The sequence below is a fragment of the Pteropus alecto genome, unplaced genomic scaffold, assembly GCF_000325575.1.
Source record: "Pteropus alecto unplaced genomic scaffold, ASM32557v1 scaffold74, whole genome shotgun sequence".
Lineage (NCBI taxonomy): Eukaryota > Metazoa > Chordata > Mammalia > Chiroptera > Pteropodidae > Pteropus > Pteropus alecto.
The window spans coordinates 4,602,842-4,618,882 of record NW_006436291.1 but is presented as its reverse complement, the minus strand read 5'-3'; the positions used below and the strand labels follow the sequence as shown (position 1 = coordinate 4,618,882).

General features: G+C 40.4%; 1 protein-coding gene, 1 long non-coding RNA gene and 1 pseudogene across 3 annotated transcripts in view; 1 reads left to right on the top strand and 2 right to left on the bottom strand.

Annotated features, from left to right (window-relative positions):
* Positions 1 to 954: 954 nt before the first annotated feature.
* LOC112480508 lies at positions 955 to 1,073 on the bottom strand (annotated as a pseudogene).
* A 2,387-nt stretch (positions 1,074 to 3,460) lies between these two features.
* LOC112480490 lies at positions 3,461 to 5,492 on the bottom strand. Its single transcript, XR_003046605.1, has 3 exons — positions 5,299 to 5,492; positions 4,012 to 4,114; positions 3,461 to 3,870 (listed from the first exon to the last, which is right to left on the bottom strand). It is a non-coding gene; the product is annotated as an uncharacterized LOC112480490 (long non-coding RNA).
* A 22-nt stretch (positions 5,493 to 5,514) lies between these two features.
* EDRF1 (erythroid differentiation regulatory factor 1) overlaps positions 5,515 to 16,041 on the top strand; it is a 35,090-nt gene continuing 24,563 nt past the window's right edge. Inside the window, exons 1-9 of one of the 2 annotated variants that reach the window (XM_006912863.3) lie at positions 5,515 to 5,915; positions 6,776 to 6,984; positions 8,665 to 8,731; positions 9,397 to 9,522; positions 10,604 to 10,728; positions 10,987 to 11,143; positions 13,928 to 14,029; positions 14,303 to 14,424; positions 15,115 to 15,226. In XM_006912863.3, coding sequence (XP_006912925.1) covers positions 5,811 to 5,915; positions 6,776 to 6,984; positions 8,665 to 8,731; positions 9,397 to 9,522; positions 10,604 to 10,728; positions 10,987 to 11,143; positions 13,928 to 14,029; positions 14,303 to 14,424; positions 15,115 to 15,226 — 1,125 coding nt within the window. In that variant the 5' untranslated portion in view covers positions 5,515 to 5,810. The remainder of the gene's footprint in view (positions 5,916 to 6,775; positions 6,985 to 8,664; positions 8,732 to 9,396; positions 9,523 to 10,603; positions 10,729 to 10,986; positions 11,144 to 13,927; positions 14,030 to 14,302; positions 14,425 to 15,114; positions 15,227 to 16,041) is intronic. The other variant, XM_025047526.1, reaches the window with a different exon arrangement.

Genomic DNA, 16,041 nt, shown 5'->3' with positions numbered 1-16,041 from the left:
CATCTTCTTTGAAGTCCATCAGTCTTTCTTATAAACCAATAAAGTGGTGTCAAGGAATAATTTAGATATTTAGCTAGTCGCTTTGCATGCAATTTGTTTACTTGTACATGAAGAAGAAAGATCAACAGACCGTTGTCACAGAACAAAATTAAAAACAGGATGTATAAGAGAGAGGAGAGAGGAAAAACCCTGCTGGCAGCCTGGGAACTGCGAATCTTGCAGACACTTTTTTGGGGTAAACAAATCAGTTGGCGGCTGACAAAGAGATCAGTCTGGGCATTCTGAATAGGCCAACAAGCGGATCAAAGAGAACAATTAAGATGTGGGTAGAGGGCTTTTGCAAAGCCCTGAAAGTGTGGCTGAGAGGAGCATGTGGCTTCAGTCGGGGTGTGACCTGTGACGTCTGCGTCTCTGTGCCATTAGCACTCCCGCCTTAGATAAGCTAGATCTGCACCACTGACCTCCTTAGAACTCCCCAGTATATTTAAAATGCAAACTCTCCATTTGGAATACTTTTAAAGGGGTTTAGAAATTTCAGTTTTTAAGTAAAGCGTACAGATATGACTTTTTTAAATGAGCGATACACATCATTTTTAGCCACAAAATTATATAACGTTGGAAAGATTTCCAAATATCTATTTTCAAAAATGCTCTCTCCATAGGGTAAGATTCTTTTTGAAAACTAATGATTTTCCCACTCGCTATTAAAACAGCATCTTTATCTTAAAGGAATAAAGTCTTTATTTTTGTGAAACTCTCTAAGTAGCATCCTAATAATGACTACTTATCACAGAAAAGATGAGAAAATGTGGACACTTTTTGTAAGAGAAAAAATAATAACTAATTTTTAAGCTTGACAACTCTTATTTTTTTTTTAGGCAAGGCAACCCTTGGTTGACCTCACAGATTGCAAGGACTTTGTCAGCTTACAATCCCTTATTTTTTTATTTTTTACACCTACAGCACCTGGTCTTCCTAGGTAGTCTCCCATCCAAGTATAAACCAGGCCCGACCCTGCTTAGCTTCTGAGATCAGACAGGATCGGGCTTGTTCAGGGTGGCATGGCCGTAGACTTGACAACTCTTTAAAATGTTTTGTCACAAGATGTTCTGTGATCTCTGTGTGGTACATGAGATTTTCAAGGTCACTGCTCATCTTACTACAAAACTCTGAAAATGATCTCCGAAAGGCCGTGTGGATGGCATCCAATAGCCCATCCAAGCCACCATATGCTGTGGCAGATTCCATTATGGTCCCCAGATACCCAGTGCCCCTCTTGGGGGAAACATTAGTCTTCCCTGTCAAACTTAAGCTAAGCTTGGCCATGTGTCACGTTTTAGCAAAAAAAAAAAAAAAAAGTGTGGCCGTGATGTCTGTCAATTCTGATCAGAACTTTTAGCATCTACAGTTCACCAATCTCTTCCTTGATCCACCACTTCAACTGGCAATGATCAAGCTTGCTTCGTCCGCCTAGGCCCTGGAGTAAAGATGACACGGACTAGTAAAGGTATGTATGCCCAAGTGTTGCATGGGACATACTTATACTAAATATTTGGGATACTTTTATCCTGAATTTTTTTCATGGTTTATCTAAAATTCAAATGTAACTGAGTGTCCTGTAGTTTGCCTGGGCAACCCTAGTTGTAAATCGCTGACCTTTGAGGATTATTTGTTCTGACCACATGACCCAATCTCATCTGACCAATACACCAGCTGACCATGGCCAAAGGAAAGGCACTGTATCAATGTGTACATTCGTATTAGCTAGGCTTACTTTGTCCTTACTTTTCAGATTAAAAAAAAAAAAAAAATGAAGGTATAGTTCTTCCTGTACCCCAGGAGATTGTCCTAAGGTTTGTTCTACAAAGATGGTCAGACACTAGCGTCTCACTAAAAATGTCTACTCCTTGACATTACCCCAGAAATACTGATTTAGAATCTTGGGGTGGCTGGAGGATCTCCTCACTTAAGTTTCTCAAGTGATTCTGAAACAGGTTGAAGTTGCACTGGCCTGTGTCTGCAATTTAGCTTTTTAGAAAGCTACCCGGGGGTACTGCCCGAAAACCGTGTCCTAGTCTTGCCTTTGCTAGTAACTGGCTTTGTATGAGGTTCAATAAATCAGTTCTAGTCTCCTGTCCGGACTGCATTGCTCTCATCTAAAGAGGAATGGGACTGACTCAGGTAATCTCAAATCTCACATCCAGCTCTAAAGGCCCAGGCCCAGGAGTCAGAAACTCAGGGCGTTTGAAGTCCAGCAGGCAGAGCAAACGAGTGAGGCTGGGCAGGTGTGAGAAACTAGGTCATGGAAGGGGACTCTGACAAACTGAAGGGCACGAGCAACAATCCAAGAGTTCCCTGCATGGTCCCCCTCTGCACGCAAGGCTGCTGAGGAACTCCGAGGGCCCTGCCTTCCATATAATTGTTTTACTGTCAAAGTTTCTGAAAAGATTTCCAATTTTGCTTTGAAAAACACTGTGTGTTATAACTAACTGAATTTATAATTGACTGGGATTTCTCTGAAATCATCATGCATGCTGGGAGGATGTTTGTAATCAGAGAAAATCTAACCTAGAAATTGTTTTAGAATGAAATGAACTGTGTAATACTAACTTTAATAAGTAAAGACGTTGCCATTGTGATATTCTGGAGATACTTCGTTAGACATTTTTAGCTTTGATTCTGCAGATTCAAATAATACTTTGGAGCCAACATTGTTTTCATGTCTCAAACAGGTCGATAAGCATTTTAAAAAGCCTGTTGGCACTAGTCATTTTACCTGCATTGCCTAAGCGCTAAAACAGTGTGCTGTGCTGGTGTTGGCAAAACGGAGATGGTCACGTGAAACCTAAGAAGCTCACGGTCAGCAAGGGAGGCAGATACAAACAGATAGTTTTCTATAAAGTGACAAGTGCAGGATAAAGCCATACAAGCTCTGGGAACAAAGAAAGAGACCCTATGGGGTAAGGCGGGGAAGGTGGCAGGTGAGACTATCAGAGATGGTACCTGCGATCCCTTTTGAGGATTAAGCCAGGTGAGGAAGGGAAAGGTGTTCTAGGCAGAGAAAAAACACCAGCAAACTTAGACTTATGGAACAACTTGTTCTATAAGCAGAAAACTATAAGCAGGAAACTATTAGCAGTTTCTTTACTCAAAAACATCTCACAAGTGGTGAGAGCATCAGGCACTGGGGAGGCAGGTAAACAGGCGAGAGCACTGATTGGTGACAAGAACCAGGGTAACCGCACCTACAGGGCAGAACAGGCCAAAGATGATGCACATCCTGAGACGGGCTGGGAGACAAGGAAGGAGGGGAAAGGCATACACTGATACAATATAAAAATGAGCATAAATAAGCACCTTAAAATGTGAAATTCTAGAAGTAATGACCTGTTTTTCCAAATAATATTTCAATCACATACATTAGAAACAATGATAACTTAAAAAAAAAAAAAAACTCAGCATATAAAAGGTTTTGAATAGGGAAAATAAAAAAATAAGCACGCAGAGCTAGAAGAATGTATAAACTTTACGTAACTCAGATGTACCCGTTTCTCCTGCCCTCAGCGACCACTCTGCCTTACCACCCAAATCTCTCCTCCTGCCCCGTGAGTGGCCCCAGGAAAGCCAGCCCCTCCTCAGGTTTCCCTCCACAAGTAGTTCCTGGGAGTCCCAGGTACCCCCAACATGACCTCCCCTTCTGAGGCCGGATCCTCCCACTCCTGACCTCTCCTGTTCTGTGCTGAGTTCCTGGCTCTTTCTGTTTCATTCTTCTCTGCCTTTTCTCGGGCTGTTTCCAGCACACGTTCTCACTAAGCATCATCAACAAGGTTCAGCACTTACTTCTCAAGAAGCCAGCAAAGTACTTGAGTCCTGAAGAAAGAATGACTGCTAGCTCAGGAAATGCCTTCTTACAAAGAATTATACAATAAAACAACAGACTTTAAAGATTAGAAGAAGCTAAATTATACGCTTAAAAGATTAAGCATATTTTATTATGGAATATGGGCATACCTCGGAGATATCGCGGGTTTGGTTCTAGACCACCACAAAGCGAGTTGTAATCTTTCTGCTGGTGGAGTGATTTGCCTTGAGTTTGTAAAAAAAACCGCAACGCCTGTGAAGCACAATAAAGTGAAGCACAATAAAACGAGGTGTGCCTGTATCGCACAATCAGGAAGAAAAAGGAGGGAAATAAAACTTTAAAGAATAGAGTTTGACTCACTTCATCTTACCACTCAGATGTTTTTATGGACATAAACACAGCAATAGACATGCTTTAAAAATTAGGCTCTATTGCACATTTGCTTTATAAAAATGTATCATTCAACATATCACGTACGATTTAAATGTTCTCGATTATCTTGAAAAACGAGTTAATAATTACACAAGTTAATGGTATTATGTACCAAACACAGACGTAACCATCCTCCTGTTAGATATGTGTTCAATTTTTTACTATAATGTATTACCTGTAAAAAATAGAATTGACTGCAAAATACAAACAAAATATCAAAATCAATGCATGTTTAAGTGTCTACAAAATGTGCTATTATATCAAATGTCTTGTTCAATATAATTAAAATGTTGTGACATTTGAAAATAATTTGTAAGTTGAGCTTGCTCACTCACAAGGATTTCTGACTGTCCACCTAGTGAGTTATCAGAACGTAATGTAAATCACAAATTGAGATAGCCAAATGACTGAAAGACAATTTATCAAAGAATTTGCAATATTTTATCGCCAAACAAAGCAAATTTTTATGAAGGATATGGCTGCACGGTTGATACGCTCTTGAGTGCAAAGAGTCCGAAGATCAGGGAGCTGAGCACCTTCCAAGTTTTAAACCGGCCCTGGCTATTCCTGTACGTCCGTGCTCCTCAAAGCACTGGCATCCCCTCTCCTGGGAGTCTCTTAGAAATGCAAGAATCTCAGGCTCATCCCAGACCTATTGAATCAGAATCTGCCCGTTAACTAGATCACCAGGTGTGTTCTAGGCATAGTAACGCCCGAGAAGCCCCTGGACCACCCGGAATTCCCTTTGCCAGTTCCCTTTAGCCTGACAAATATAGCGGGCCCTCAGAAGGTGCTCCGAGTCACGAAGCAACCCTGCTGGAGTGTCATCGCCTCTGAAACCCGTCCTTTCAGTGAAGGCGGAGGGCTTCATCCGCGCATCTCGGCGCAGCTTTCCCCACGGAGCCCCGCTGCTCCTGCACGCGGGACCGTGGACCACGCAAGTATTGTGATGCGAAGGCAGGACGCCCCAGTCGCCGCGGGCGCGAGTCGGGACTGCCCCTCACCTGGGCACGGCTTCCCTTCCTAGGGCTGTGAGCCCGCCTGTAAACCGAGGAGCCACTGGTTTACAAAGGAGCGGAGTGCCAAGACTTCACTACTTTATATAACGGGAGCCGCTGGTGACATTTAACCGCCCACCTCGGCGACACCAACTGTCGCCTGATCCCAAGTGCCGAGAACTGTTTGGCAACAAAGACGAGCAGCTTGCAAGGGGAGGAGCCTGGGAGTCAGATACCGCGAGAAGTGGTTTCCCGAAGCGGCTCTGACAGGCGCAGGCGCACTACAGCTCCGACCCCGCCGCGAAGGTGGCTTCCACCGGGGGAGGCGTGGCCGGGCTTCTGGCACAAAGCTCGCGAGATTTGAACGCGCCACCACGCGTTCTTCCTGTCAGGGGCCGGAAGTGCGGTGCGTGGGGCATCTGTGGCGCTTTATTTTCTGTGCGGCTGGGTCTCTGGGTCCGGGTTCCTGTCGCGGCTCCTCGGGTCTTGATTCGCCCCGCCTCCCCTGGACCGAGGTGATGGGGGACTCCAAGGAGGCCGGGGCCGAGGCTCCACCGGCCGGGGCCGCTGCTCGAGGAAGTCTTAGCCTCCTGTCCCAGGGAGAGTCCGAGGAACCTGCACAGGTGAGTCGGCCGCGGGGCGGGACCTGCAAGGCTTCGGAGCTGCAGGTCGGTTCCGCAGGGGAGGGTTGTCACGGTTCCCGGCGGCTTTTGGAGCCTTCTGCACGCCTTCCCGGCAGCCTCCCGAAACAAGCGGACGTCTGTGTGCCTGTCGCCAGGTATTCAGGTATTTTCTTGCAAGACTGGTAAGGTAGACACAGTCTCTGCTCCAAAAGAGCGTACGTGTAAATATGTGGTTCCAAATGTGAAACAGTTGTGTAAGAGAGAGGGCGTCAGCTCACCGAGATGGGACTGAGCTAATACTTGAAGGGTGCAAAGTGTTCGCCAGGGACGGCGGGTAGGAAGGGGAGAATCGTGAACTCAGACACCGAGCTTGCTTAACCGAGGTCTGTGAGGCTCCCCCAGTGCCCAGCTATGAAGTTAGAGCTTCAGAGAATTTGTGTAACGCACTGACTCATCAATTACTAAACGTTTGTTTAAAAAAAAAGCCCCAGGCATCTCACCACAAACTACTTTTTAAAAGATGTATGTTATTGACGTTAAAATAATGTCTAATACCGAACAGAGGTTTTATCAAATTTTGTGTTTTAACGTTAACATGACAACTGTCGACTCTTCCTGGTTTCTGCTTCTCTACTTTCAATGAGATAACCCAGCTGATAACCATAACTCCTCGACTCATGGTTTTCCTTTGAAACTATGTGAAGAACAACTAAATGTGACAGTTTATGTTCACATTTATTAAGTACTGTTAGTAACATGCATTCTTATGAAGCCTGATATAGTGTTTCTTTCTTTTTATAAAGATGGGGTTTTTTATTCCTAGTGGTGGTCATTAAAGTTTCATTCAATGTGTTCATTAGGGATCAGCTTTATTTCTTGGAGGCAATGAAGTGAAGAGCACAGCTGTGGTGAAATATTCTTCTGCCCCTCCTCGAACAGCGTTTGCACGCCTTGAAGAGAAAACTGACTTGAAACTCCCACCTGCCAACTGGTTACGAGAGAGTGCCAAACTAGGGCCAGCAGGAACTACCATTCTTGGCAATAGTAAGAAAAGCAAGCCATTTTCAAGGTGGATATCAATTGATGGTATTTTTACTTGTCCCTCAAACCTCCCTACCCACAGTGAACTCTGATACTTGCTTTTCAGTTTTATTTGTAATGTGCGTCAACTTGATACGTTCGCTCTCTAGGAAAAGGTCATATTTGATTTTCGAAGTTCTATTTTCCCCCGGCTAATAATATTATATTACAATATGAAGGTATCAGTTACATATGCTTCTCTGAAGTCTGCATCATGTTATTAACAAAACTGAATTTTAACCACTAAAATTCAGTCAACTGCTTTATTTTTAGCAAATTTACTTACCTTTTGAAGATGTGAATAGGTAGAATCAGGGTGACACACAAGAAAAAAAACTCTTAACACTGCCTAATTCGTCCTGTGCAGTTTTCATTAAATGGTAGTGGATTATATGGTCTGAAAAAACCTGATGTAGAAATCCAGCATGTTGGATGACATACCCTGACTTTGACGATTGCTAGAAATTCTGCTGGTGCTATTTAAAGTTGAGAGAGTGGCCTGTGGTCTTATAGAGAATAACGTGTGAATACCCATTTTCTTCTAGATCATTTACTGTGTGGGGTTCTCTTTTTTCCAGTGATTGAACCTAAAATATTTTCATGCACATAATATATAGCTAGAACCATAAATACGTTAATATCTTATGATATTAATATATTTTCACATAATATATAGCTAGAACCATAAATACGTTAATATCTTATGAGCTAGTAGTTTGGAAATTATCCTAATGCCTCAAGGTAAAAGTTATATTTGCAAAATATTTGTTTGTAGCAATATTTATACTAGAAAAAAGTTGGAAATAGTCTATATATCTTCTTTCAGAAGAATGGCTTAATAAATTACATGTCAACACAAATGTTACGAGGTGATTTAAATAAGTATATTGAGTGTACACATATTGTGCTGAGTACTTTGTATGTTTATGTCATTTAATTCTCAAAACCACCTTTTGAGTTATGTACTGTTCACTAATTTTCACATCAAAAAACTGAAGCTTAGAAAGGTTAAATAACTTGTCTAGACCACTTGTTAAATTGTTAGCACCTGCTTTGAAGTGAGGCAGTCCTAGATAAGTATTCTGGCTCTCTGCTAATTATTACCTAAAAAAAAAGATGGCGACATCAGCTGCTTTCCAGGCTTGTAGATTATAGATATGCCTCACGTGGTACCTGGCACAATTTTTCTCATTCTGACTGACTTTTGGGGTCAGGTGCACGTTTTTCATATGTGTTTTAAAAGAGTTGTATTGTATATTGCTAGGAACACAGTCCCAGAGACTAGAATCCTGGTAATTTATTTTCTTACCTTCCCACTAAAATGAACTTTCACTAAAATGAACTGTTCTCTCTTGGAGATTTTTGTGTTTTTTTAATCACAAAAATGAAAATAATTGTTCATTGTCTTTATTCTAGATATTTCCTATTAATTGCTTCTAGTAATTATTACTGTATTTTATCAAGTCTAAGATACTATTGATTTTAACACCATTATTTTATATACCACTGAGAAGGAAAAACTGGCCAACTACAATGGCGATAGGCATACTGAGTTCAGAGATGTCAGAATGTAGAAAATGTATATCCTAGAAGCAGTGAAATACAGTGTTCTGTAGTAAACTCTGCCTGCATTGTTGAGCATGACCTTGTGGCCTTCGTTCCCTGTTAGCTTCGGTATGGCATATGACTTCATTGATTCCGTGGGAAACGATGTGGATGTTGTCTCTGACTCTGAAGTAAGTGTCCTCACGGGAGAGTGGAATGGGATGTTTGTGCTGGGCAAATCACACGCTCTGTTCCATAGCCTTGAAAAACTACTGATGAAGTAAGATACAAGTGTACAAGTGTCTGATTATCAAATACCTTTTTTGTTACTAAAGTAACACTCTTTACCACATCTCCTTTCTTTAGAGAGGAAGAAGCAATCTCTAAAACTGGCAGTGATAATAATACTAATATTGATGGTTGTGTTTTAAAAATAGCAGTTAAAGTGATTCAAATGGGGTAATTTAGTATATTATCAGTTAAGAATTAGAAATGATGCTTCTAGCAAAATCTGTTGCTTCTTAGTTGGTTAATTTTATCGGATATGCTAAAAGCCTAGGTCAGTGCAACAGTGCGATGTACACACACTTAACTTTAGGACATTCTGTCTCGTAAAACTAAGTCTTTGACCGTCATTTACACTAACATAGTATGACTCGTAAAGTGTAGATGATTTAGCTTTCAAAGCTCTGCCTTCCATGTGTTTGTATTAGCTCTTTGTGTAAAGTACAGTTTATATAACTGTAGGGAAGTAAAATTTATTATGTTTTAAAATTGAATGAAGTTAAAATTTGAAAGATTCCGAATCACATTCAAAAAGTCTTTCTAAACTGTTTTTCTTCCTAATGTTTTTAAGAACATAAAAAAGCTCCTGAAGATCCCCTATAGCAAGTCCCATGTGAGCATGGCCGTGCACCGCGTGGGGAGGACCCTCTTGCTGGACGAGCTGGACATCCAGGAGCTCTTCATGAGGTCATCTCAGGTAACGCTCTCTGTGGAAAACAACGAGAAAAGCATTATTTTAACAACTTAGGGGCACTAGAAATATGGGTTTGTTTCTCAGAAAGGCCAAAGTGGGAACATAGTTGAATACCTCAGCGCCCGAGAAATGATCAGTTTTTCTGAAAATAAAAAAGCTGTGATAAAGGCAAAATAGAGAGAGGACGGGGAAGAACCTTATTGGTACCAACAGCCAGGATTCTTGCAAGGAAAAGGATGAAGCCAATTTAGAAAGTTGTGAAAAATCTGAAATTTAAGAAACTAGTTAGAATTTTTGACAAACACTTTGATGTCTCCATTAAAGAGAGTCTCATGAAACAAGGCTGCCAGGAAATGTGAAATATGTTAAAAGTTATTCCTGATTATTAGAATTGTTAAATGTTAAAAGTTATATACATAGTTATTAGAATTGATTGGTTCTCTTACAGCTGAGCTTCTCAAACTGTGTTGATAAATGACTATTTTTCCCCAATGCATTGATGATGCTTTTGTAGAGTATAATCATGTTGTAGTGTCTCAAGGCCTACTCTCCATTTCTACTTATTGTGGACTATTTGCAAATAGTTCATGGTCCCATAGGCTACACTTTAATTACTATTCCTGCAATGCTTTGATAAAAGACAATAAGGTATGGGTGATTTAAATTAACATTTAAAGTAAATGCTTTTCCCATTGGAAAGACCACAGTTCAGTTTGATTTTTATGTATATATTAGTCACGGGGCAGGGTCTAGCATGCGACAGTGAATAAACACAGTCTTGCTCCCTAGCAGCTTACAGTTTTGGGGTGATAAACACATGTGTGGGTAATTTCTAAACAATGTGCATAGTGGGGCTTATTTTAGGCACTAAAGAACATATCACGGAGAAAGGTCACCTCCCCTAGGCTGGCTTAGGGAGAAGAGGAAGACGGGGACATTTCCTAAAGAGGTAATAGGAATTGAGTCAGGAAACACAAGGGTTCTGGTACGTGTTTATGAAAAATAGTGATCGAAAAATAGTGATTCCTGTTAAAGAGTAATAGGTAACATTGTTTTGTATCTATCCATTTCTTATGTTATTCAGACTGGTGATTGGACGTGGCTGAAAGAGTTTTATCAAAGACTTATTGATCAGAAGTGGCAGAGGAAGAAAAAGAGCAAAGAGCATTGGTATCAGAAGGCTATTCTTTCCAAGTTTTTATATTACAGGTACTTGGTGACTTGTTTATTTTTATTTTAAGCGGAAAAATTAAGTTCTGATCTAAACTTTAATTTGAAGCCAGAAATAATAATAATTTAAGGCTTGCCACTGTGGTATTGTTAACATTTCAGTGTCTTGTATTTCTTTTTTTTTTTTTGAAATAAGATTTATGCTTGATTATAGAGTCCAGTTTTTAAAAACAAGTCAACTATGACATAAAGTTACTTTAGTAACAACGTGGTCTTTTGTATTTCTGATTTGGCCAGTATCAATGGCGATGGAGCTGCTCAGCCCGTTCCATCTGCTGCAGAACAGCAGGAACCATCCGGCTCAGGTCAGACAAATGATTCGGATGGGGCTTCGTGGCCCGCCCCCTTCGAAATGCCTTCTTCCGTTTCTGAAGATCCCAGTGCTTCCAGTCAGGTTAGTTAGTGCTTAGATGGGAACGCAGTGAACTCATTTCAGAGGGCAAAACCAGCCATCTTGTTAATTAAAATAGATGGACAGGAGCAAAAAAGTGTTCTACCGATTTATGTCTAGCAGTTAAAAAAAACCTTTTTTTTTTTCAAGATAGAATTGATAAGATATTACGAATGGCTAGATCAGGTTTTTCAATTTAAATAATTCAAAATATTTTTAAAAATTTACCACTATTTAAAATAGCTCACCAATATGTTTACCAATACTGCTTATCTCTTTAAAGTTATAAGAGTTATATAATGTAGCGATATAGTATATTTTAAACTTTAGGTATTTAGTAAATGCCTATCAAATATTGAGATTGACAGACCTATTTGTAACAAATCCTGATCTTCTTACCTTAACTGTTAGTCAGATTGTTAGGCCTAAAATTGCTCTTAAGATTTTTCTGGCTGAAGTTTCTGAGATTTAATCCGCATTAATGTTATAAAGCGTTAAGAAAGGGAGAGAGAATAGAAGATGTCTCTTTTGTCTCTTATAGTCTTGGTTTTTTCTTACTGATTGTTTGGTTTTGTCATTATTTGTGTCTATCAAAGAGAAAAAAATAATTTCACAGATGTAAATTGTCCGTGTCTATTTTCAGGAAAATATATTGACAGACTCCAAGGAGATAAAAAATAAGATCTTTAATTTGGTAAATAGTGTTTTTCCTATTGCTGTGTGTTCTCACATATTGAACATTATTCATCTAAATTGTTATCTTCACAAATTACAGAGTTACTAGGAGGCAAATGCATTTAACTTGATTCTAGTATTAGTAGGTTTTAAGATAGGTAAACCTCATTAAACTATGTAATGAATTTAAATTTTTTCCAAGTTAGGAAAATATAAGGAAAAGGAAGGAAGTAATTACTATGCAAGATTACATAGCGGTAACCACCAGGAGGGGGGGATGTTGTGTGACTGAAGAGGGACATGGCGCTGGGTACCAGTAAGGTCTCATGTCATGACTCAGGTGATGGTTACACGGGTACTTTGCTTTGTAAGTAGTCATCACATTGTATTATTTGTTTTATGCACTTTCCTATATGTAACGTCACCAAAGGAGGTTCATTTAATATTCCTTGACTTCAAAACCCACACATTACAAAAAGACCGCAGAGTGGAAATACTAGTCTCGTACCACCTGCTTCCCCTGTCCCAAGCTGTACCATCCCTTCCTTACCTTGTGTAGGGGTCACTAAGAAAGATCATGGAGGCTTTTAAGGGCCTGTAGACTTACTTGCATGTGGGGGAAGTGAACTGGCATCTAGTTAATGCCTCTTATGCTGTGAACTTTATGCCGTGTGTATGTACGTCTAAATTTTCTTCATTTTTGGAACTGCATATATATTAAGTGTTGATGGTATCGTTTTATGAATAAGTCAACCAAAGCTCATAGAGTAGATATTTGTCCTTGGTCACTCAGTTGGTGACTCCTGAGTTAGGGTTCAAACCCTGATCTTTCTGACTTGAGAGGCCCGTCCTTACAGCGGTACCCACTGTACCCATGTGTCCACACACGTTTGAAAGGCCTCTGAGCAGTGAGATTGTCTTAGCAATGGCATATTCTAAGCAGAGCTAGCCTGCCATAAAAATACCCTCTTACAGAATGTTTGTATAACATATTGTACAACCTAAATTTCAGCATTTAGAGATTTGTTTTTGTTGGCAAGCTGTCACCTCATGAATTCTTGTTCCACAAATCTATGCTACCAGTTGGAGACCTGTGTTAAGCAATAATAGAGTTTAAATAGGTGAAATAGGTGTTTTCGGTGTGGCCAAACCTTTATTGAAAACATTGTAACCTAGAGCCCAGCTCTCACTAAAGCAGCTACCTGCAAATATAATTTTGGGAGTTGATAACTTGTCTGTATAAACAAATAATAAAATTTAAAAGTTTGAAGTTCTGTTAGGATCCTTTTGGGAGAGGTGACGAGCGGTGAGGCGGGTGCGTGGAATAAGCAGTGTGCTCGCACAAGCACGTGCCCGTGTCGGGTCTGTTGCGGCGCTGGCATTGAGCTCTAATGTTTCTTAGTGGCAGCTGTCCTGATGGTTGGAAAATCGAGTGGTGGACTGAGTTTACCCGCTGTTGAAGGTTCCTCTTCCTAAAAGTGTTTTTCCAAAGTCTATCCTGCAGAATGTATTAAGAATGAAAGTGTTCTAGATTATGAGAACATTGGGTTGCATAGAGGCGACATAGATTTCTCCTTTGCAAGCCTTCTTAGAAGTGTTTTTATGATAATAAGCATCGTTGCTCTCCAAAAGCAAGTCTACAATAAGCAGCATTTTCCAAAGCTTACTCTGGCAATTGTCTACCAGATATTCCAGGGACCAGTATTCAGTGAAACACGTTAGGAAATGCAAAACTAAAGACAGTTACTGTGACGGGTGTCTCAAAAATGTGACTGGAGTTTCTTAGGAATTTTTTAATTCATTAGCGATGGGGTAGGTTAAAAGAGCAATGGTATTCAGCTTCACCTAAAAAAAAGAAAAATAGAAAACTTTGATCAAAAGCTAACATCTTTTCTCAGTAAGATCTAAATGTGATTAGCTTATTATAGTAGCTGTGATAGTTAGGAGCTGTAGTAAGCTACCAGGGATGAGAGTTAACATATTTCTTAGCCCTGGTTCACAAAAGTAGATTGAAGTGTCTGCCTTGAATGTTTAGGTGATTCTCTTGAACAGTAGGCCATTTTTAAGAAATTCCGGCAGCAGAATCACTCCTTCTCCTTGCACTTTTCACAGGGAAGTGAGCCTCTTGAACCCTCATACATAGTGGGGCATGTGGCTTCAGCGCCCAAAGAACAAAACCTGACTACTTTATTCAATGACGGGGAGAACAGTCAGGTATGCTTTCCAGGATGTCCAGGGTGAGACATCCGGTCCCCAGTCTACTTCGTTATTTAAAGACCTATCTCAATTGGAATTCATAGGGAAGAAATCTGCTCGATCCTGAGAATCGCTTTCTGAACATCTGTGTGATCTCACAGCTCTGTTAGTTTATCTTACTTTGTCTCCTTTGTCTTTTCTCTTTTCTAGTCTTTCTGTGGATCATGGGGGTAAATTGTGGGTCTCTTGTTTATTTTATGATAATCTTTCCTATTTCATTTTAAATCAAAGGGTCTTAAAAATGATTTCGTTCGGAATATTTTGTGGACATTTGAAGATATACATATGTTGGTCGGCTCCAACATGCCCATATTTGGAGGAGGCAGGTATCCAGCAGTCAGCTTACGTCTCAGGTGAGCCAGAATCCTGATCCTTCGGAAGCAGTGTCCCATCTGCTTTCACTTACCTATTTGGGCATCATCACCTTGTTCTAGGTTCTTTCACTTCTCCCCTTCCCTCGCCAAGTGAAATAGCCCCTTAAGGAAGGCGCTGTCATCAGTGACCGCTGAGCCTCCGGCATTCGGGTTTCATTGTACTCCTTGGTGATGGAGTCAGAGACCTGTCACGCGGGTCTGGTCTCAGGTCTGAATCTACAACTCGTGAAAGTGCCTTTGGGTTTATTTAATTCGTTCAGAGGTCGTTGTCCCAGCTTCCCACTGAGCATTTTTCCTAGTGCTCCAAGCATGTGTGTTCACGTTGGCCAGCGTGAGCTCTGGCCGGGGCATTGTCCTGCCTGGCGGTCAGTCCTTCACCTCAGGCAGTATGAGGAGCGTGCAGTAGGCTCACAGTCACCTGATGCCGTATTTTCTGTTCTTACTGAAAACTTACAGGTACCCTAAGTTTAGAAATCCAAGCAAAGCTTTTGAAAAGATGTTAACTAGAACACAACAGGTGAGCTACTTGTGCATATCTAACCAGCAGAGATGGCATTTTCCATCAAGGGGGGGGCAGGCTAGAATAGTTAAATGGAGAAATAAGTCTCAGGTGATTCATTTTGGAACATCTTAATTAAACCAAATAACACTAGAAATGTGTATTTTTAGGGATAACAACAAACCAATTAATGTGCTAACTGGAATTGACTATTGGTTGGACAACTTGATATGCAACGTACCAGAGCTCGTGATGTGTTTTCATGTAAATGGAATTGTACAGGTAAGATACAGTGTGACCTTGTTCATGATCGCTCAAGTGCAAATCGGTGTAGGGAGTACCTCCCGACGTTTTTAAGGCCCCTAAATAATAAAGTGTATTTTTGACAAGGAAGGTAGCTGTGAATAAACTGAAATTTGAGTGTTTTTACATTTGATTTGGTGATAGAATTCTAGATGTTACAGGAGTAGAATTTTATAAGTAATCTGTGAGAAGGTCTTAAGTAGACTAAACCTACATTTATAGCCATAGAACTCTAATTTAATGCCAGGAACCCATGGTCATTACTTGAAAGTGTCTATACAGTGGAGGTATTTATTCACTACACAAATATCTACTCAATATATGTGAAGTTTTAGGAAAGGCCACAGTAGTAATCGCATAAAGTGAATAGCTTATATAATGAATTGTCGAGCATGTTCTATTTATGAGCCACTTGTCCCCATTATAAATGTTGGGGGTAAAACAAAAAATGAAGTTTGGTTACTACTCAGGAATATATGATCTGATGGGAAATAACTGTGCAAAGAAGTAGCAGACGGTGGGTGAAGCGTTAGAAAGGCAGAACACACAGAAGTCTGGGTGATCACAGAAGCTGCGATCACTTCTGTTTTGATTTGAAAGAAATACTTCCCGGAAACAGTGGCATCTTAACTGAATCTTGAATGATGGATAGTATCCCAAAAAATAAGGGACAGATTTTAAGAGACTAGTATAAGTACATGAAGGGATTGATAATAAATCCAGTTAGGGAACACAGGATTCATGCAGCAGAGTAGCAAAAAGATCGGAAAAGTTGTAGGCAATTAATAGCCTTG